The 22,384-nt window shown below is 42.5% G+C and overlaps 1 protein-coding gene across 2 annotated transcripts in view; it reads right to left on the reverse strand.

Moving 5' to 3' along the window:
* LOC101619342 (protein HIRA) overlaps positions 1-22,384 on the reverse strand; it is an 88,567-nt gene that overhangs the window by 46,750 nt on the left and 19,433 nt on the right. For both annotated transcript variants that reach the window (XM_004694963.1, XM_012734239.1), the window contains exons 2-11: positions 21,410-21,472; positions 19,632-19,742; positions 18,366-18,456; positions 17,022-17,116; positions 9,746-9,841; positions 8,329-8,489; positions 6,168-6,335; positions 4,315-4,428; positions 3,045-3,115; positions 2,353-2,458 (exon numbers count right to left, since the gene is read on the reverse strand). In XM_004694963.1, coding sequence (XP_004695020.1) covers positions 2,353-2,458; positions 3,045-3,115; positions 4,315-4,428; positions 6,168-6,335; positions 8,329-8,489; positions 9,746-9,841; positions 17,022-17,116; positions 18,366-18,456; positions 19,632-19,742; positions 21,410-21,472 — 1,076 coding nt within the window. The remainder of the gene's footprint in view (positions 1-2,352; positions 2,459-3,044; positions 3,116-4,314; positions 4,429-6,167; positions 6,336-8,328; positions 8,490-9,745; positions 9,842-17,021; positions 17,117-18,365; positions 18,457-19,631; positions 19,743-21,409; positions 21,473-22,384) is intronic.

The raw sequence follows: 22,384 nt of genomic DNA on the forward strand, positions 1-22,384 counted from the left end.
AGCAACTATGAAGTGGATCTGTGGCCATAAACTGGTGAGCTTTGGTGTGGTCTATGCTGGTTCTTACAGGGGGAGGGTTCTAGGCTGGAGTCTCAGAGTTCTGCGTGCCAGCTCTTCATCACCTCCTTCCCTGTTCTGCCTAATGTTGATTAGATGACTCTGGACAAGTCTTGTACCCTCCCTACATATAGTCTGTGTATGTATATCTGGAGATGAAAGTGGATGAATAACTGCAAGAAGAGAGATGGGCTGATGTAGAACAAATAACAATAAACATTGGCAGAACTGAAATTAAAACACTTAAATTATTAATACAAGGCTCTTAAATCACTCCAAGTATACCAATCACTTTTTGACAATCAGAAAGTAAAAATAGTCTGCTTACGTTCACAGACATTAGTTCCATACTAATGGAAGTTACTATAGGGCGGTTAATAGTGTCTCTAGGCGCAGAGTTGGCACAACGCATCGGGAATATGTCTCTGCCCCAAGCATGCCCTGATCCTACTGAGCAGGGGACCTCCCTCCATCTTCCCAACTATCATTAGTTTTGTGTCATAACATGCCAGACAGGATTTATGCAGGCAGGGGTGGTGTCCCTAGCACACTGGAGTGGCCAGTGTGATGAAGAGTTGACTCACACTTGGATGTGCCAATGATCAATATGGACGTCAGTAAAACATCTGTCTCATAGCAATGGATGCTACACAGGGGAGGACATATTTTGGAACCGATTGCTATATGGCCTGGTATAGCTGTGCGTGGCCAGGAACCTTCCTCCCTCTCTAGCTTCTATCCCCCTCCCCTGGAATCCTGAGGCAGAATTTAGTTTGGTTCCAGTGTTCTTCAAACATGAGATCACTGCTGATAGCTGGGAAAAGTTAGAAAAGATAATTATGTAGGCTCCCAAAGTGATTCCCTAAGGGGAAGGGAGGTACACAGGGATCTCAGGTTACCTGGAGATATGACCACCAGAAGCCACTGAGACAATGAAGCCTTCATTGAAAAATGACTGAGGGTGCCAGTGTGTATTCAAGATCCTGTCAATGAATCAGACCCTTATTTCTGAGGGGCTTACATCATGGTGGGGGCTTACTCAGGAACTTTTACCAGCACTTGTATCTCTACAGGGAATGATGCCCTGCCTTGAGCTTTACAGGGCTCCTTTCAGACAAATACATTCCACTAAGTGTTGGCAAAGGTCCATTTGTAGAAATAGCAGGTTTTTAAGTATGTGGAAGTAAAGAAGAGCCTTTCCCAAAGCTCTTAAAGAGGGCCACATGGTCACACCATCAGGGCAGAATACAGAGAAAAGGAGGCCTGGCCCAAAGGCAATAGGACTGTTTCATGCTTCTGCTCTTATACCTGAGGACCACATAGTTTTTGCAAAGGGAGATACTGTATTCCAAGGGCCTCCTTATTGATGAAATAGGTATGTTCAGCCTTCAAGAATTGTGTGTAATTTAAATGAATGTAAAACAGATGGCCTGGACTCTGGCATATAGTTAACCGCTAAAAAGTAACCAAATAACCATCACAACTGCTGTTTGTGCCAACTATGCAGTGCAATACAATGGCAAAAATGACGTCAGCAGGAACCCCTGGGACTCACTCTTGCTTACTTTTAGTAGGTGGCTAATTATCAGTTTAGGAAAAGATACCCAAAGTATTGTTATTAAATCCAGAACTAATTTATGACATACTAATTTTTAAATCAATATATTTTTTAAAAAGATTTATTGATGCATACAGCACTGGGGTACGGGGTGAGAAGATTCACTAGAGACAGACTGGGAAGCAGAACAGGCAGATCTACTGAAATACACTGCTGAGGGGAGCAGCAGGTAGGTCAGGAGAGGTCTGCCACACCATGTGGGTCACCTCGCTGGCTGGGGATTGAACTTGTGCTGCAGTGGCTTCAGTAGCTTCATAGTGCTGTGTTTTAACCCATTGTGCCACCAGGGAGGGCCCAAATCAATGTATTTTAAAAAGAAAATAAGAAAAAGAGGGCAGGAAGAGCACAGGAACTATGTGATGGTGTATGAGTGAACTGCGGTAAAAATTCTACTTGGAGAAAAGAAAGCAAACTACAAAAATGAACAATGGTATAAAATATATATAAATAAATTACTTTTAAAATAGAGAAAAGAGAGAATAAGGATTGTCCTATAAAAGGACAACACCCATTAATACTTTAAGAGGCTTGTGTGTGTGTGTGTGTGTGTGTGTATTGAGTACATCACAAGAAGAGAGTCCAATTAAAGGGGACTCTCACGGCAACTGTGGCTATTTCTCTGACTCGAGAGCATGAGCAGACATGGGTTATGTGCTGACAGTAAGCTATTTTCCTACCTTTTCCTCCTCACTCAGGGGATCACCGAGCTCATCCTGGGAGAAATCTAGGAATGCCACAGAACCATCCATGGAACACACCAGGATCCCCAGTCCATTGAGAGTCCTGAAAGAGATGGCCATCAGTAGTCTCAGAGTAAGCTCCTGCTATGCTCCCCAAAGCCTCATAGCAAGCTTGGGAGGACAGCAAGGTAGTACTATAGTAGATGATTAAGTCCCCTGGCTCTTTGCTGTGGCCTGGTGGCAATGGGGATAAAGGTTACTATCCCAGAGGGCCCTGGCACACTGTAGTTTGAAGCACACATAAAGTAATCTCTAGTTGGATCTTCCAGAATCTCATTTTTAGTTATTATTTCTGAAATCATTTAAAAAAGCTTTGAGGGAATGAACATCTAAATAAGGTCACTGAGAAGCAAAAAATGTCTCCAAACCCATGCTAATCTGATTCATACAACAGGAAGCGAAGTGGAACTAACATCATGGTGTTCTCCTTTTCCCAGAGATGTTTGCAGGAGAAGGGATGTCTAGTGGCAAATCCCAGGGGAGTAATAAGTACAGCAGGTCAAAGCTGCCACTCCTGAATTATGTGCAGGCACTGATTGCCTGCTCCCAATCATATCCAGGATATCTTATGTTCCAGTGTATAGCTCTTCTTTCCTAGCTTTGTGTTATATAACAAGAATCCATCTTACCAGGAAATATCCATAATGGATTTGTCAAACAATTCATGGATGACAACCAAAGGCCGTTTCAGACATGTGAGCTGGAATGGAAAGCAACAAAGGATTAATGAAATGGCTGCAAACCACTTTTTGCCTACCCAGCCATGGCTAGTTTTTGCCAAGCACCAAGATTCCAAACTATGGAATCTACCAAAAATATGCATGCAAGAATGTCCCCTACCTGAAGTGGTCTGGTTATAATGAGGCATGGAGAATGAGGTTCTGGGAAGGCCATGACCTGAGCTGAGAAATGATCTAAGGTGAAACTCAAGCAGGGTATAGGACACCAAGCCCCAGGCAGGGATGAGAAAGGCAGTTCCCAGGACAGAAAAACAGCCTCAGAGAAAACCTAACACATCTCTCAGCCCAAGTGATTCTAATACAGTGATTGATGGTTCATTATAAGGTACCACCATCTTGGTAGACTAATCTACCAAGAATGTGTAAATAGGTCAGAAACACACAAAAAGTTTTAATTCAGACCCAAAGTTAACCACTTTTAACACTTTGATTATTTTCTTCTATTTCCTTGGGGAAATAGTTCATTTTTTCAAATAAGGAATATGGTTGTGTTTGTTTTTTCATTTAATATATAATGAGTATGTAATTTAGCTTCTCGTGGAAACTGGTTTTGATGCCTGCTCGTATGTGTTATCTAGCTGCTCTAAGACTGGGCTGTGTATCATGTCCATGTACCCACAATTATAGCAAGATCCACTGCTCATGGGCAATATTGTCTAACCACCCTGGGGGTTAGGTCCTATGTCACGGAGTAGTGAGCTGGGTGAAAACAATTACAGGGCTCCTATTAGGTCTGTAGAACCTTCAAGAAGGCTGGGCCTGTTTTTGTGGGGAAGGAGAAGAAGCGGCCACTCTAGTCCTAAGGAAAATTGGACTCTGACAATACCTGGAATCTATAGGTACAGAACTTACAGAGAGGGCTGACTGTATGCCAATACAAAGGTCTGTTTAAAAAGAAATAACACAACATGCCAGCTATGGTTGCAATCACTGAGGGCATTCCGAGTCTGTACAAAAGTGCTGTTCGGGCTTGGGGTCACTGAGGCATCTCCTGACTGGGCCTAGTCTTTAGTGCTTCCTTTTTTACCCTGGCCTCAAGGTAAAAAGCACATATTGACTATCTCAAGAAGTAGGACCCTCCTTTTCCAGGGTCTGCCTCCTTCACCAGCCCTATTCCCCTTCCCCAAAGGAGCAGCAAAGGTCCTGACAGCGCACTCACCCAGACAGAGAGAGAACGGTCCTTGCTGCCAACAGCACAGCAGCAGTAAGGGCAGCTGGGCTTTGTAGAACTCCCATTCTTCTGCTTCTTTTTGAAGATTTTTGGGTTGAATTTCTAAAGTTAAATAACGAAATTAAAATAACCAGGTATCAAGCACCTAGTCAACGGCACATGAAACAACACAATCCCTGCGTATCAGTGGGAGCCCCACACAGACATCTCTGTCCCAAGACTTTGGTATACCAGGAGGCATTTTGCTGAAGATGAAATGGAGGCTCAGAGAGGCTAGAAAATGTGAGCCAAGGCACTACATGAGTAAGTGGTGAGATGTGGATTTGAAACTGCTCTACCAACTCCATTTCTGGGCCTGCAGTCAGATAGGTGGAATGGAAGTTAATGAAATTGGCCCTCTGACTTCTTCCTGTCCAAGCAGGCCAACTCCAGAAAATGAGCTTTAAGGAATATGCTGTCAGGGAAGACAATTGTCAGAAAAAGGCCAGCCCCATCAATCCCTTCCATCTTCAGAGTCAAACAGTCTATCAAGGCTGATCAGTCCTGTTTATTGCACTGGGTCAGAAAGGATGGCTACAGTACAATAAGGTCTGGGTACTGCTGCTAGAACGGGTGGAAACACATGCAGAGCTCCCTGCCACCTTCCTGGATTGACAGGGATAGAAGCTCTTGGCTCAGACTTAGGAACCAGGACAAGTGAGGAGGGTTCCTTCAAGTCTGTGGCAGGTATCCTAGAGGAGCTTTAATTCGAGAGGGTAGGCAGGAATAGCCAAGGGAGCACAGTAACTACAGAATGTGGCCCCAAAAAGCATGACCACTGGGCTTGCTTGAGTCTCCACTCACACTGAGTCATTAGCAGCACCATCCCCCCTCCCAAGGTGCTCTGACTTTGGCTGTGCAGGTCACCGGGAATCAAATGAAAGTACTGTGCTAGCTATGAAGTACTGACTTCTAAAGGCTGTAGCAACAATGCATTGGTTTCAAACAAAACCATACATAGACTCCAATATAAAAATTAAAAAAAGGTATTTTATTTGTATAAAGTTTGTATTTTAAGTTGTATTACATATTATTATCAATTAAAACAATGGGAATGTTGGGCTATTTGGATGAATACAAAAAAATGAGATCAAGGTCTCTGGATGTTTTTTCACTTGGCAGGCCTAGGCCTGCCAACCTAGCTATTTTGGTTTGGTGCCCAGTGTTGAGAAAATTCTAGTTCTCACATATTGTTTCACAATTATTAAAGAGCTTGCCTTATGCACTCTCAGGACACTCTTCAAAGGAAGAATCCAGAACCACCAAAGGAGTGGCTGGATATTCTTTGAAGCCTCATGGGTTAACAGCACTCACACTTTCTGCAGGTCATGGCTATCAGGATTGGATGGCCTGTGATCCCAGTGATCCACAGCACGGCCTCACAGTTAGCTAGATGACTCCTGCATGGGAAGGAGCCCAAGTGCTCAATGGGCACCTGAACCAAACCTGTGTCTCTGAGAGCTTGGCAAGTGGACCACTTACAGGATCACTATGCTTGAGCACCCTGAGGAGACCCAAACATGTAAAAAGCTAGCGAGGAACTACAATGTTCCTAGTCATGGACTGCTGTTGGTGATCCATGATGTTAAATGTTTGCCAACAGAATATATCACTTGCTCTATTTTGTAAACATTGAAACTAAGTACTTAAAATGATAAAAAATGTGAATTTGCTGACTCTTGGAGCCCACCACATCAGTTCCACACAATTCAGCCTTGAAGAGCATGGCTCTGCCCAAATCCTTAAGAGTTCCATTCAGAATTATGTCCACACCCAACCAGCCTGAGGCTAAGCACACTTACCACGACAGTCACAGCTTTCCGGTGCCCAACAAAGTCCATGTTGGTTTTCCAGCCCTCCCTTTCAATGATCTGGGCGGTGGGACCAGAGTTATTCATGGCATGAGCAGACACCAGGTAGTGCCCATCAGGTGACCAACTGAGTCGCAACACGTGGGTTGTCCCTCCACACTGAAAAGAGACAGCTGCACTTGAAAGGTGTTCACGGCCAACTTCATGACCAAAACTCAAGAATAAGTCAAACTCTGATTTACAAATGTGATGGTTGAGAATGTACCTAAGCCTCAGGATACAGTGAGAGTTGTAATTCATCCCTCCAAATGATCCAACAAAAAAGGCAGTCATATCAGACTGGGAACTGTGGCATCTGAAACTCTTCCCTTTTGTTCCTTTCAGAAGCTGAATGCAGTGAGGTGGTATATAGGCCGAGAGGGGATCTGCAGGATGGTCACATCTTTTATCTGTCAACTGTGAGTTGGCCAAATCTATCTGGCCACTGACCACTTCCTTCTGCCAATTGCTTGTTAGCCCTACCACATGAGGTCTTCAGAGCATTTGCTGCAGTAGGGAAGAAAGAGTTCTGGTGACCTTTAGAAGTCTGGCTGGAGTCTCCACTCACAATGTCCATTTGTTCTCGAGCCTATTCTCAAAAGACTTGAAGTCTGGTGGTACTACCAACACAGGGGAAGGGGCTTATAAAGTCTGTATTAACCATAAAATGCACAGCATAAAGGCACTATTCCCCTGACCTGGAGTGAGGACTAAGGCAGGGAATCCCTTCACATTATTCCTCCTGTAAAGTGAGAGGCTATGGAGCAAAACCTAGTCTCTTGAAGTTCAAGGTAAGTCCACCACAGTGTCTCAACTTCTAGCTGGGGCCCACACCTGGCAGGACAAGCCTACTCCAGAGGAATAAGAGTATTGTCAGTTCCACATATGCTCCCAGGAGTCCCACTGCCTGGCAATTAATACTGAGAGCCCATAACTTTGTACCAGGCTACAAGTTAGGGAAATACTGATTTTGATGTGCCCACTTCAGAAGCTACTCTTGATTTGGGGAAAACCAAATATATGATTTCCACTTTCCTCCCATAGCTAGCCCTGCTTAGTGGGCAAAATGTCTATTCTTCCTGTAAAACTGCTCATGTCCTTCCTCTGAGAAGTCTTCTCTGCCATGATCACCCTTGTGGATCATTTCTGTACATGCTAGAAAGTTCCATCACAACACTTAAAAATGATGTGACTGTCTTTTACTTGGTCTCAAAGCTTCAAGTAAGACTCCATCTCAATCCACTTTCATTTCCCAGACCCGATATTTAAAAACATCTAGTGAGCTTTGAACTCTAATCCCATTTGATTTAAGAATTCTAATAAAAGAGACAGTAAAATATTACACAAGCCACTGTAGTTCGATCTTCAGACATCTGGCAAATCATATTGCTAACTCTACTCAAGAAAAGTCAGTTGGTCAGAGTAGAAGTCAGTTAGCAAAGTCACAGCAGAGTCAGCAAAACCACAAAAGAACTTCCTCCATCTTCACATCCCCTTCTATCCCACAGGGTGACAGGGTAGAAATTTCACAAAGTCAGAAGGTTTTATCCGCATCTGTGGCCATCAGCTGGATGATATGACAATGAGGGTGACTCTAAGCTTCTCTTCATTTTTTTTTTTTAAAGATTTATTTATTTATGCACACACGAACTGGGGTACAGGCCAGAAGTGCAGGAGGTTAGAGGATTCACCAGAGACAGAGTGGGGAGCAGAACTGGCACATCTATTGAAATACACTGCTGAGGGGAGCAGTGGGCAGGTCATGAGAGGTCCGCTGCACCATGTGGGTCACCTCCATGGCCGGTGATCGAACTCGTGCTGCAGTGGCTGCTGATAGCTTCATTGTGCTGCGCTTTATCCTGTTGTACCACCAGGGAGAGCCCTAAGGTTCTCTTCACTTTTAAAACCTACAAATATTTTTCATTTCAAAGTTGCACTTTTAATAGTGTTTGATAAATGAAAGGTTATCATCATGTGACTCTTTGGGCCCTAGAGAACCCTGACTAGGATTCTGAGGGCCTGGGATTCTGTATTCACCTACCAGGTCTATACCCCAGCTAACTCTCCTCTACACAGAGGCTACCAGCTTGAGTTCTCTAGGCTGTCTTGTTACCTCATCAAAAGGTTTGGTGATGCTGGTTTCCAACTGCCAGTCCAGTGTCCTCCACACCTTCAGGCTGCGGTCATCAGCTTGAGAGGCAATATATTTACCAACCGGGTCCCAAGTCAATCCTTTCACCAAGCCAGAATGACCTCTCAAGGTAGCTAGAATTTCTGTGAAAAATAAAAGAGATTGGAAAGGTTTTACTTATGGGAAAGTAATGACTCCATATAGAAGCATGAGCTGCAATCCCTATGGGTCATGGATGACTTAAGTCAAAGGAAAGGACCTCAGGAGTCCTCTTTGATCAGCCTCCTCCCTGAGCACAAAAAGAAGAGTACCCTAGTTTATCCCTCCACCAAGGGATAAACAACCTGAAGAAAAACTGAAGCTAGGAAGCAGGCACCTCAATTTCCCTGTACTCAAGGTTAACACTTCTAAACTGAGGCTGCACGTGGCTACCAACTTGAGTTTGAAAGGCACAGGCAAACTGAAGGCTAGTCTTGGAAAGACCTGAATTCCACCCCCTTATTTATCTGTAATTGGTAGCCCTGCCATTGTTTCCCTTTCTCGACAGAAGCCTATGTCTACTTGGACTTTGACATCTGCTGTGAACCTCCCTGGCAGCTCTCCACTAAGGAGCAGGATTGATGGTTCTCTATAAATCACCACTGTGGACAAAGGTGTACAAGACAGTACCTCTTAGGGATCTGTAATCCAAATGCCACCCCAGCCTCTAAGCCTGCTTCTTCATGGCCAGGCCAAGTGTCTCCATAAAAACTCGTGGCCAATAAAAACAGAAAATGACTTGGACTCACATCCATTAATGGTACAATGGAGAAAAACTGCCCCAGATTTCACGCAGGAATATGAGCATTATCTTCCTAGTTATAAAATGCAGTACTATCCAGATTATATCATCTACTGTGACTAAACACATTAAGAAGAAAAATTAACCTTTGCAAAACTGGATTTATTAGCCTGCATCCGCTCAAGGGCTTCACAGAGGAGATAGTCATCAAGCTGAGGCATGAGTCCAGCAGGGGAAAGGCATGCTCTCAGGGAACACATGTAGGGGATGCTGCCTCCCAGGGGCATGTGAAGGTAGAGTAGGTGGGGCACGAAGGCAAGCTGACAAAAGCTGAACAGAGGTCCTCAACCTATGTCCCATTCTCAGTCTGTAACACATTCATTTTAGCAGTTACTATTTTTCTTAAATAGAAAATTCTTTTTAAATTTTAATTAATGTAACTGATAAAAGAAAAAAAGAACTGACAAGAATGAGTTATTAAGACACAGGAATCTGGGTCCACTGTGAGATACTTGCTACCAGCCATGGGAGACAGAGAGCTCACCCCCCTCTAGATCAGACAGGCGGTATAACTGACGAATGACCCATTTCTGCTGTCACCTAATCAGAGACCCAGACCTGGGAACTTGACAGCGTTCCAGATGACAACAGTGTTATCCACGCTGCATGAGGCCAGCCAAGCGTCGTGGGGAGACCATGCTACGTCCATCACATCTGGAAGAAGACGGAGAGCTAGCGGTGAGTTTTTTCCAGGAGTACAGCTCAGTGATTGGGCACCACCACCCCTTTCTGCCAGCTGGGCCAGTAGTCCCTGGTACTCTCATACCTGAGAAGTCTTGAGCTGTGACCATCACAACTACACTTTTTAACAAATCTGAAAAATTCAATTGGTCATAAAATTTAAAGCACCTGACCAACTCTGCACCGTTCCTTTTTTTGATACAGCAACTAAAGACACAACTGAGAGCATGATTCCTTCTGACCTCTATTCATGTATTAGAACCTGAGTTCTGCCATGCACTGGGTCTGAGACCCGAGCCATGCTAAGCTTGTTTCTCCAACCATAACTGAACCTTCCTTAGGGAATCCTTTGAGCAATGTCAGTACAGCCCTAGCAGAATGCACAATCAGCACACATTAGGTACTGACTCTGGAGAGTCATCTTCTGGCCCTTTTCCTCATGAACTAAATTTCCCCTGAAGACTCTGACAGAAGTACCCCCACTTTCCTAAGGAGTCCCCAAATGGAACTGACCATGCTCGTTTCTTCATGAATCAGCTTTCACATCTGTGGAATACAGATTAAAAATCACCTACCCTCAGTTATTGTGAGGAATAAATGTGGGAAACTGCTATAGCATTGCATCTACCAATGAACTGACAAAGGCCAGGCTGCAGTAATAACAACCATGCCATCTTCCCACCCAGGGTTGATAGTGTGATCTCACTGATTTTTCTAACCTCAGTTGCAGGGCCAGTTAAGAATGGCTGATGAGGTAAAGAAACAAACACAGCAGCAAGTATCTAGTAGTGCTTCCCTCACAGGATTTTTAAAAAGATGTGTAAGCAAAATTATTGTTTTTATTCTTTAGTGATCGTTTGATGAGATATTCCCACATTTTGTATTGCATACGCAATCTATACTGCATTTAATTTAAAAGTGGCCTATGTGATTTGCTGTGGCTGCTGTTGCTTTGCTTTGCATTCTGTTGAGCCTATTCTCTATAAACAGAACTACCTAGTTAACATATGCATTAACTAGATTCATTTTTCATGCTCAATGAGCACATATAACTGTCCACATTCTTGTGGATGCTGTATCTTTAAGACTGATATGTCAAAGTGGAAGTTTGGGTAGATTTCTTGAACATTTTCATAAATACGAATTTTTATAACAGTGTAGACTGTTTTTCAAAGATCTTCAAAACTTCCTTGGCTTGAGAATTATGATTTCCCCCCTTCTGACTAACTGTTAAATACATTTTTATGTTTTAAATTTTACTTTGATTAGCAGTTAAAGTGAAGATTTTTCATGTCTGTTTTGTCTATGGTCTAGAGTTGTGCTTTTGGACTAGTTTGCTCCAGAGACTATTGGGAAGTCTCTGTCTTTGACAAACACAGGTACAGTGCCTAAGAAGAAGAAGAAAACTAGCTTCTATGCACTGAGGAGTCTTAGAAGAGCAGACATGAGCAAATGAGAATTTCACTGGGGTACCTACATCTAAGAACAGAAAAGTACTTAGAAAAGAGATACGATTTTCTTAGCAGTTTGTCATGGACTTTAGCTACAAATTTTACCAATTTACTCTCCTATATGTGTGAGAGTTTTATGTGGTAAGCTCTTGCTAGTCTCCTTTAAGAGGTCATTTATTATCTGTTAGTCTTTAAAAAACATTCCCTATGCTAGAGGCTTGATAAATATTGTTGTTTTCTTTTGCTTTATTTAGGATGTTTCTAGTATCTGAAACTTATTTTGGTTTATGCTGTATTTAGTGAAGATCTAAATTACCTTCCCTTTTCCCACAAACTGCTTAATGGCTCCTCTGTTATATGTGGGAAATAATTCACTCTTTCTATTATTGATAAGCATGCCTCTGTAATATACAATATTCTTAGGTATATTGATTCATATTTCAGTGTTGGTAGTTTTGTCCCCAAAACCATAAGTTTGAAGGATTTCACCTACAACCTCTTTCTTCTAGATGCCTCTTGGAGTCGATACGGAGTTGTAAATCCACGTTATGTGATATCTTGTATCCCTAAATTGCAGGTATGATGCTCTTTTCTTCAGACTCTTAGTGCAGATCTCCACAAACCCAAACCTTTTCAACCTCTGCCCCCACCCTAAAGATTTAAGTTTCCGGTCACCTTTGTTCCCATCAACACTATCCTTAGTCTCTGTGATTCCAAAAAGATGATTTTTCCAAACCCAAGGCTCTTGGTTCTCCCACCTCCTCTAATAACTTTTGGCTTCCTCTCTCTTGACCAACAGAACTTCCCTGAGAAATCACTGTAATTTTTCCCTGGTCTCATACTTTTGGTCCAACCCTCCCATACTTCTACCATTAACTCAGTGCTTCTAGCTTAGTCTGATCTCCAATGGCTCATTCATCCTGCCAAGTGTGACAATGTACTGATCCTATAAGCATTCTACCATCTACTTAACCATCTTTTAGAGTTCACCATCCTCAGTTCCATAGCTCTTATCCTTTGCTCTTTTCCTGTGCTTTCACAGGCATCTGACAAAAAGTCAGGTTCAATACACCTTTATCTTTCCCTTCGTCTTCTGGAGCCTTTAGGTTTTCAAGAACTGCAACATGGATTAGACTTGCCAAAGTCACGTCAGCCTCCACCTATCAAGTCTAATGTTCAATCCTCAATTCTCACCTGACCGTGACTGTGTTTGCTTTCTTTTCCTTCAAACTTGTTCTCTACTACCTAAACTAGTCTGTTTTGCTGGTTCCTCAGACTGCAAGCTCTATTCCTGTTCACTGTTTGCATCCATACTGCTCTTATAAGCAAGACTTATAAGACTTACCTGCTGCACTTACACAACTAGTAGGCAATGCAAGCTTAATATATCCAAAATTGAACCCCTGAACAAACCCCCCACTTCTGTCCCACTCATAAACTTCCCCTATCTCAGGTAATGGCATTGGCATTCTTTCCATTATGTAGACTGCAATTCAGAATTTGTCCCGATTCCTCTATTTACCTCACACTCCCTATACCATCCACTAAGAAATCTGCATCTGACCACTTCTCCGGTCTTCCAGTGTTATGACTCAGGTCCTAACTGCCATTGTCTCTCACCTCAATTACATTAGCAGCCTCTTCACTAGTCTCCACCGGCCACCTTACCCCTAAGTAGTGACTTCCCAGATCCAGCCATAATTCTCTCCCTTCCTGATTCCCTCTGCTCAGCTCCTGGCAATTCCTGAACACATCAAGCATATGTCCAGGCTCCAGGGTCATTGGCCTCGAGTCTTTGCCCTGGCTACTACTTCTACTTGGAGAACTCTGTCACCTCACCTCCATCTCGTCTCTCCTTATCCAAGCGCCTTCTCAGCAAGCCCGCCCCCAACTCCACCCCTCACTTGAGAATACTAGGGAAAAGGCACCCTATTTTCTGCCTAGCACTTATTCTCTGGTTTCTTGTGGCCTCTCTACCACTTAAGCCCTCTGCTCCTGTATGTGTATGGCCTCTCTATGTACCTGTGTGTGTATGAAAGAAATGGATAAGGCACTCAACACGACTTCCTTAAGATAATAGCCCACATCATGAGGCAGCCAGGGACGCCTAGGTTTGACTGATTATGTGGCCATGGTCTGAGGAGGTCTTGGAGTAGCTCAGAAATTACACAGGAAGTCCTCTCTGTATACTTGGTTGACATGTCCCTTCCTGTTACCCATAAAGTTGATTGTCCCTTGTTTCTCTTGGACCCTGCTCTAACTCCTGCCATTGTCACGTAATCAATCAATCATGCTTGTTCATGACTACTAATAAACAGCAAGAGGACTGCTCACTGAGCAAGTCTTGTGTTGCAAACCTGCTCCATTACTGGTCCCTCAGTGAGTCTCCAGGGACCTGCTGGTGTGTTCTCAACTACCAGTTTCATATAGGTCTACTTTATTATCTGAAAATTCTCTGAGGGTGGGTGGCAACTGGAACATACTAGGTACACAATAAATATCTGCTAAATGAAAATAAGCATTAATTTGGGATAAAAATATTTCTTTAGTCTTTCCATTTATGAAGTTTTTTTTTCATCTCATGCATCTTTACCTTATTCCTTGATAAAATTTTTGATCCTACTGTGTAAGAGTTACCTTTTAATCATTAGATAGTATAGTTACTTATTACTTCTGAAGGGCAAATACTTTCTTACATAACACTAATTAATGACCAATTTTTATTAGTCCTAAGAGCATTTCAATGGTTTTATAAGTTCTAAGAGAGTTATTACTTTTGGCCTTTTTTTATATGCAGTAATGCTATCTCTGTATCATTTTTGTTTACTATTATGTGTACCTTCTGATTTCTGTTTAATAACATTACAATTTCCAAGTGATGTATTCATAGCACCCATCCTTGTCTTTTCTTGAAATATATGGGAACAAGGCCTACCTGCTTTGCCATTGATTTGAAAAAGATGTAATACTGTAACATGTTAAGGAAATAGCTTTCTGTGGCCATTATTAAAAGAATTTTTATTAGAAAGTGATTCTGTATAAGATGATTTTAGTTTTCCTTATTTGTTAGCAAATTTAGATTCCCTTTACATAAAATTCTTCCATTAGAAATCACATTTAGTCAAAAAGAATTAGTTTTCAAATGTAAATTCTCTTTATGATTTTTCTAAATTTATTCATATTCATCTATTGTTCTGTTTTCTGTTATTTTTTTTTAAGTTTTATTTATTTATTCATACAGAATTGGGGTACAGGCCAGAGATGCGGAGGGTGAGAGGATTCACCAGAGACAGAACGGGGAGCAGAACAGGTAGATCCATGAAGTACACTGCTTAGGGGAGCAGCAGGTGGGTCAGGAGAGGTCTGCCACGCCATGTGGTCACCTCCAGGGCAGCCGGGAATCGAACTCATGGGGAAGTGGCTTTAGCTTCTTAGTGCTGTGCTTTAACCCGCTGCGCCACCAGGGAGGGCCTGTTTTCTGTTATTTTTTAACAGGTTTTGGAAATCCAGGGTTAGTTTGCTTTGAAGAATAAATATTTCTGTGTTCTGGAATAATTTTTCTTAAAAGCTTAAAACAATCAAAAAAACAATTTAGGATCAGGAACCATTTCTGACTGGTACTATTTTCCTCAGGTTTTCTTAACTTAAGCTACCGATTTTGAAAAATTGTATTTTCTGAAAACTTTAGTTTAATAGTATAAGCATTACACTGTATGATACATTGACAACATTTCCCTCTAAGTTAGATGTTTTTCTAAATCTTGTCTAGCTTTGATAAGCTTTCCTTCCTATCCCTTGATTAAATACATAAAGTATGTTTTTCACATTTTAAGTTCAAAGATCTGATATCTTCTTTTTATTTATTTCTGCTTTCATGGACTTTTCTTGAATGGTTCAACTGACACCTGGTACCAAGATCACTGAAAAAAAAAGTGGCAGGTACCCCTGTTAAAGGTAGGCAGCAGTATCTGCCTAATGGAGAGCCATAGGGTTGTAGGTCAAAGTTTGCTTACATCATGTTCTCATTAAACTTAAAATCCCATAAGTTAGGCCCTCCCTGGTGGCACAATGGGTTAAAGTGCAGCACTATGGAGCTGTCTGCTGCCACCGAAGCACCAAATTTGATTCCTGGCCAGGAGGGTGACCCACATGGCGTGGCAACTCTTGACTAACCAGCTGCTCCCCTCAACAGTGTATTTCAGTGTATCTGCCTGTTCTGTTCCCTGCTTTGTCTCTAATGTGTCCTCTCACCCCCTGCACCTCTGGTATGCATAAATAAGTCTTTAAAGAAATCCATAACTCTTCACTCAGGTTTCCACCCCCTGCTACAAACATCCTTAGTATGTGCACCAAGTTCCAGAAATACCCAACTAGACTCTACTGTGTTTAGCAGTGAACAAGAGTAAATTATACATTTCTAGTTACTGAAAATAATACACTGCTACTCTGTCAGCTTTCACAAATGTGGAAACCGTATTCACTAAGAGGTGGGTCTGTTTACCTTTCAAGTGTCTAAGATATTTCCTGAGCACATACTGCCAACAGATTCCAGCCAATGCCTTCCAAACTTCCTTGTCCTGCCCCATCTTCCCCCAGAGCTATATTCAATTCAAATGGTTTCATCAGTCTTTTCACAACTCCCTCACACATTCCCCTCAGCACATCCTACAAACTAGCTTTTCCGTAAGGCTGTTGTCCATATTTCAGTAATGGATACCTCTTGTTATACAAGCACTTAGCTAGAATCTCCCTTCTAAGACCTCCCCTTGCCCTATCCTACAAATTTCCCAAGGCAGTCTCCTCCTCTCTATCCCAATAATCACAGGCCATGTTCAGATCCCTGTTGCTTTTATTTGAATCACTGACATAATCTCCTCTTCCACACAGCTGGCAAAATGACTTCCCTCTTGTGCTTTGGGGCTTTTAATGCTCCCTCTTTTCCATGATAAAGAATGCCCTCCTCAACAGCGAGTGTAAGCTTTCTATGGCCTGGCCTCTGCCTACTCAGGCAGCCCCAAGAGGTTTTTTGCTTGGCATATAAATATCTAGCAGTGGTGAAATTCTGTGAATTCACTATTGACACCAAGCCTTTCTTGATTCTGCTCTCCCCTTGTTTGGAAAACTTGCAGGCCATTCCTGAGCTAGACCACAGGCTTTCTGAGTTAAGATTAAATAGTATTATCTCTGCTACCCTTAAGACCTAACCAACTGTACAGTACATGGCTTGAGAATACTATGAAATGACCTTACTCCTCTCAGTCCAAACTCTAAAATATGCTTCTTTCATACCAAACACTTTACAAATATACTCAAGGTCAAGTAAAAACACTTTTCATTGAGCCCCTGTGTGCTGGTTTCTGTTGAATAAATAAAGTGCGCTTACGGACTTAGTGATCCACTGATGAAGGTAGTGATTCAGTTCATCAGGATAAACAGCGGAACGTGGGGAGTTCTACATTAAAGATATAAACATATACCCCATGAGGGCAGGAGTGGGGGCACTGAATGCAACTGGAGACAGGCAGTGGACGGTGACTGCACAACGTTGAGGGACAGGCAGGGTATGACCGATGGTAATGGGGAGGAACAGCCCAGACACTGGACTGTTTCAAGGACCAAACAGTCCACAACGACCATGGAGGTACGGCTGTTGACCTCAGACAGCTGCTGGGCCGCCCTCCCCAACAGGCAGCCCCACTCACCGCCTGAGTGACTCCGGAGGATGGAAACACATCGCCACTGCTCCACATTGGCAAGCTTACCACTGGAGCCAAATACAGTGCTGGGGCCGATGTACCTGTGTGAGAGAGGAGTCAGAAAGGTACCCAAATACTATGGGCATTGCACAGAGATGCTCCCTGCAGTGCAGTTTATCATAGCAGACAAAACAGCAAAAACAGACAAGGGCTAAAAAGCATGAAACTGCTGTTAGGTATGATCTATACCCTTAATGAAATACCACATAACCATCAAAAAGCTTGCGGTAAAAGACTATCCGGTGCAAAAGAAAATGTTCAAATGCATAATTAAGTGAAAGCAGACCACAGAACATTATATTCAACAAAGCTATGTTTAAAAAAAAAAACATGTACCGTGGATATCATGTGTGGACAGAAAAATGAATTAGAAGGAAACCGCAAAAAATAACAAAATATTGTGGCTTTCTTTAGGTGGTAAATTGCAATTTTTCTCTTTATATTTTTTTAGTTTTCCAATAATATACTAAATATGTCTATTTATGTTGGCTACTGAAGCAAAATGAGCCATGGTTTTTAAGCCCTCTTATAATGAATTCAGTAACTCTGCCTTATGACCTGAGGTGAAGACAGCATTAGAACCGTGAGTACTAGGTTCCTGCCATGGAAGCAGTCACATGGCACCCGTGCAGGAGTTGCCGAGCCTCCAATAACACCCTTTACTCCTACAGTCTCTTCACAAACCCATAGAAAGAGCTCTTGGAGGCAGCTGAGTGAGTCAAAGGCACAATGAGCCTTTTCTTTTGAAACCATGGGCCTAGGGCCACTTTGGTTGAGCAGTGGGACAGGAGCTCATCCTCTGGCCTCGCAGACAGACACCTAGAATTGGTTGGGGAGCTGGTTACATAGAACAGAGTCCCAAGCTAGGTTTAAAGAAAAAGTTTTCTAGGCAATGGTTAGTTCATTGTGGGAACACAGAATGGCTCTGAATTCCATGTCATAGAGTCCATCAGAGCACCACGACTTTAATCACTTACATGCTGGGAATTTTACCTAATGGGAAGAACAAAACAAAGCTATCAATGTTGGCACTGGGAGGGATTAGACCTTATTCAGGTAGAAGTCCTGTAGCCACCCTATAGGCAAGGGGGCAGCTGAGCAGGCAGGTGGGTGGCTCCTTGACTCCCTCCCTGTTCAGGATCCAGTTGCTCTTAGCCTATGCATTTCTTGATACTTCTAAAGGCACTCTGGGGACTCTTCAGTGCCAGGATAGGGAAAAGTGACTATGATGAAGACCAACAAAGAAAGCTTCTAAAAATAAAATGTTTAGAAAGGAAAAATGATGCTTACGTAGCCCGTTTCCACACCATAATCAGTTTGTCATCTCCCCCAGAAGCTAAATACATCCCACTGTTTGACCACCGCACACAGTTCACACATGCTAGGAAGAAAAAAAAAATAGGGTGATGAAAATCCAATAGTCATGCCCACTTGCTTTATGAAGAATTTGGCAAGATGCAAAGGTTTATCAAATTTATTCTACCTGATCTAGTCAAGGCACCTAGGATATGAGTCTTAGAACAACAATTAACACCCACACTATCCAACTTGTGCCATAATAAGAAGTTATGAGAGTCTGGAGGGGGAAAGGCTATACAATCTGAGAAATGCTAGCACTGAGACACAGTCAGTGGAAGACTCATTTCCATGAAAAGTGATCAATGATAACAAAATCTCATTATTTCTAAAGGACTATCTAATGATGACATGTATTTCTGAATAGGGATTACACTTGAAATGAGCGCATGTGCTAAAAAGGCCAAGATGCTTTTTCCAGCACTTGCAGGGGACCAGTTTAAAGCTCTGACTTCATTCCACCTATTAGTCTTTTTGATTTGGATTTTCCAAATATGTCAGCATTGCAGGTTGGTTCATTCTGTACTTATAAACTAAAGCTAGCAGAAATCCCCTCACAGCTCAGAGCTTCTGGGAAATCTTATAACTCAGCTTGTGGGGCACTACTCAAGTCCACACATTGCCTAGGAATGATCCAGGTAGAAGACACAGGGAGAGATGTTTGAGAGTAAAAAACACACAGCAAAGGAAGGGAATGAACTGTTAATGGAACTTCTCAAGGGAGGCAGCTAAGTTGGAAACTAGAGCCAGGTACAGTCACCCTAATAGGAGCAAAAAATTAAGGCGCTAAAACAGGGAATGCAATTGCATAATTCTGAGACAAAAGGGTCCTGGCAGAGGGCCTCAGGGTGACAGTGTCAATCTGAGACATTTTGGTGCATTGTCCTTTATGCACCCTTCCCCAGAATTCTATTGCTTTCCAATTGCTGGCCCCAAAGCCCCATGGAATTAGGCAGTTAACGACTCATGAGCAGGAAATCACCAGAGGTACCTGCAGACTGTCCAAAGATGGTTCTGTGGGCGGGCCGAGTCTTCTGCTGAATAACTCACCCAGGTGTGCAGCCAACATCTGTGCCTTCAGACAGCAGGCCGAGGGGAGTTACCGCCGCACGGGGCCTTATCTTTCTAATTACAAACACATGTGCTAACCTTGGGCACTCTGCCAACACGCAAAGCCTGCAAAGGGCCACTCTGTAATACCTAAGTGATTGTCCATCTGGCAAAGCATCTTGGGAATATTTTCATCCTTCTCGTCATCCTCCTGGAGGACTGGAGACATATTCCAGATCACAACCTTCCCAGAATCTTGTCCTGGAATGAAAGAGAAGAAATATCTCAATGTGTAAGAAGTAGAAATTTGACTATGGTGGTATTAATTATAACACACTTACACTGCATAAATCACTAGATTGGTAAGGACCAAATTTGAATGACTTATATAAGTTACAGGAAAAAGGAAGACAAGTATCATGGGGATCAAAAAGAGTATGGCTTTAATAGAAGGCTGAGCTTATAACTTTATGAAACCTAACTTTATGAAAAAGAACTCTAGACTACAAATCAAGAGGGGAGAGCGCTCTGGTCTAGCCCCTAACACTGATACACACTGGGGTCCCTGAAAGATCTACATCCCTGCCCAGGATTTAGACTCTTTGTAAAATGGAGAGACCAGAAAAGCCCAAGTACTGGGATTCTTTCAGATCTGAGTATGGGCATCCTAGTAACCAAGGAGGTAACACAGTTCCTGCCAGGGTTTCCATATTCCTCCAGATGCTGTCTGGAGTTGATGGCTGTTCCCAGAGCTGACTAGACACTTTGAGACCCAAGGCTGAAATGTGCCCTACATACAGAAAAAAGGGCCCATTACTTTCTCATCTGTCTTTAGCATTTACCAAAAAAAGGGCATTTAGGATTCCTATGATCATAAGCTGGCCTAAAAATATATTTATGCACTTTAGAAATGAATTCTCTAAGCTTTCCATTATGGGTAACAAAAATCCAGCAACTCAGTAACTTTCTATTACAGAGGGACAAATACCAATAAAGATCTATGGACCTGTCAAAATTACCATAAAGCATATTTGAAACTGTGTCCCTGTCAGGATGTAAAAACATTTCCTAGTCAATTTTCCTAGGTTTTCATATGCTGAGTGGGACAGAAAGGTATGCTACCTCTTGTGAATGAGGAGAAAACCCTGACTTCCCAGTTAAGCTCAGTGTGCTTAAGTGTGCCTATGGGTAGTATGCAGAAGTCAACACATCTGACCTGAGGACTAGGCTTCACAGAGGCAATTTCCAAGTGCTGTCTACAGAGGCTTTTTGTCAGAGAAAGATCCTGTTCTACAGTGGGAATGCCACTTTGTGTCACCATTTTTGTATCCTGGTCTGAAAAACTATGTCTTTCTAAACAGCTGAGTTACTACAATAATGCAACACACCAGATGAAGTACACTGGTAATACCATGGACCAGATTTTCAAGTGGAGTAGAATGCTTTACTTCCCATAGTTTACTTGCTCTCTAATCCAGATGGCTTCCTTTCAATACAGAAGATGGCTCTAACATCTACCTAATTGACTTTGCAGTTTAGCTATTATGTCTCCATTTTCAGATGAAAAAAAATGCTGCCAGGGTAAAGACAAGGACTCAAGAGTCCTCACCACTACGGTTGGGGTTTTGTTCATGGAACCAGAATTCTCCACACTGCATTAGCTTGGTCTTAGGACTACAAGCCTGATTTAATATTTCTCTGATATATAGGAATTAGGAAAAGTTTGCTATAACATTTAGAGAGCATACTAGAGCTAAAAAGGCTTCTGACTTAATCTGCACAAATAAAAGATTATAATCATATATTTAAAACAAGTCATGTCCATACTGAAAAACAGCACATATGCTTTCTACAAGCTCAATGGGCAAACGGGAGAAGAGGAGCAAAGTAGCAGGTCATGAGCTCTTCCTGTCACCTCAGGAACATACCTTGTCCTCCAGTTGCAAACTTGGTCCCGTCAGGGTGAATATCAACTGAAAAAATTGGCTTGCCTGTAAACAAAAGGGAAAAAATACACATTTATTCACTTGATTTTTATTCACTGGAGAAGAGTAGACTCAAAATTTTTTTAAATTTTTGTTCAAGTAATAGCCCTAAGTAATACCCTACTGTTCCTAGAAAAATAGTCTACTTAAAAATAAAAGTAGAGGGCCCTTCCTGGTGGCGCAATGGGTTAGGACGCAACACTGCAAGCTGGCTGCAGCCACCTCAGTGTGAGTTCAATCCCCAGCCCCAGGAGGTGATCCACATGGTACGGCAGACCTCTCCTGACCTGCCCGCTGCTCCCCTCAGCAGTGTACTTTGTCGATCTGCCTATTCTGCACCGTAGTCTGTTTCTGGTGAAACCTTGCACCACCCCTGCACCTCTGGCTTGTACCCCAATTCTGTATGAATAAATAAATCTTGAAAAGAAAAAATAAATAAATAGTGATCTAGTAATTTCAACCACTGTTTATACTTTAATCCCATGTAAGTTAAATAGCTTGAAGCCTAAAAGTGGGACAAACTGTGCCATTATGACAAAGTATATCAGTCCTGAGTCCACAAGTCACCTGGACATATGCACAGAGGTCTAATGAGCAAGAACCTAACACCTTCAGGGAATGCATGTCTGTAAAGGCTGTGTGCTATTCATGATAACACCTGAGTTAAAGGGACTACATCTCCAGTCACCTTGCCATCCTACAACTTTCACTTAGTTGGCCGTCTGTACGCGGAATATGCCCTGGCCTTTTCTCCTGGTTGTCTGACAGGTGGCTGCAACACCAGGATGTCACTTTCTTTGTCATGCTTCTGCTTTCAAAAGCTCTCCAAGGACATTTGTGCTGTGCTGATTAATGTTCATGGAAACAGACTTTTCAACTATCTTTTCTAGCTGAACCTCCTTCACAGCATATCCCCTA

Source organism: Condylura cristata, unplaced genomic scaffold, assembly GCF_000260355.1.
Source record: "Condylura cristata isolate star-nosed mole 26May11 unplaced genomic scaffold, ConCri1.0 scaffold00051, whole genome shotgun sequence".
NCBI lineage: Eukaryota > Metazoa > Chordata > Mammalia > Eulipotyphla > Talpidae > Condylura > Condylura cristata.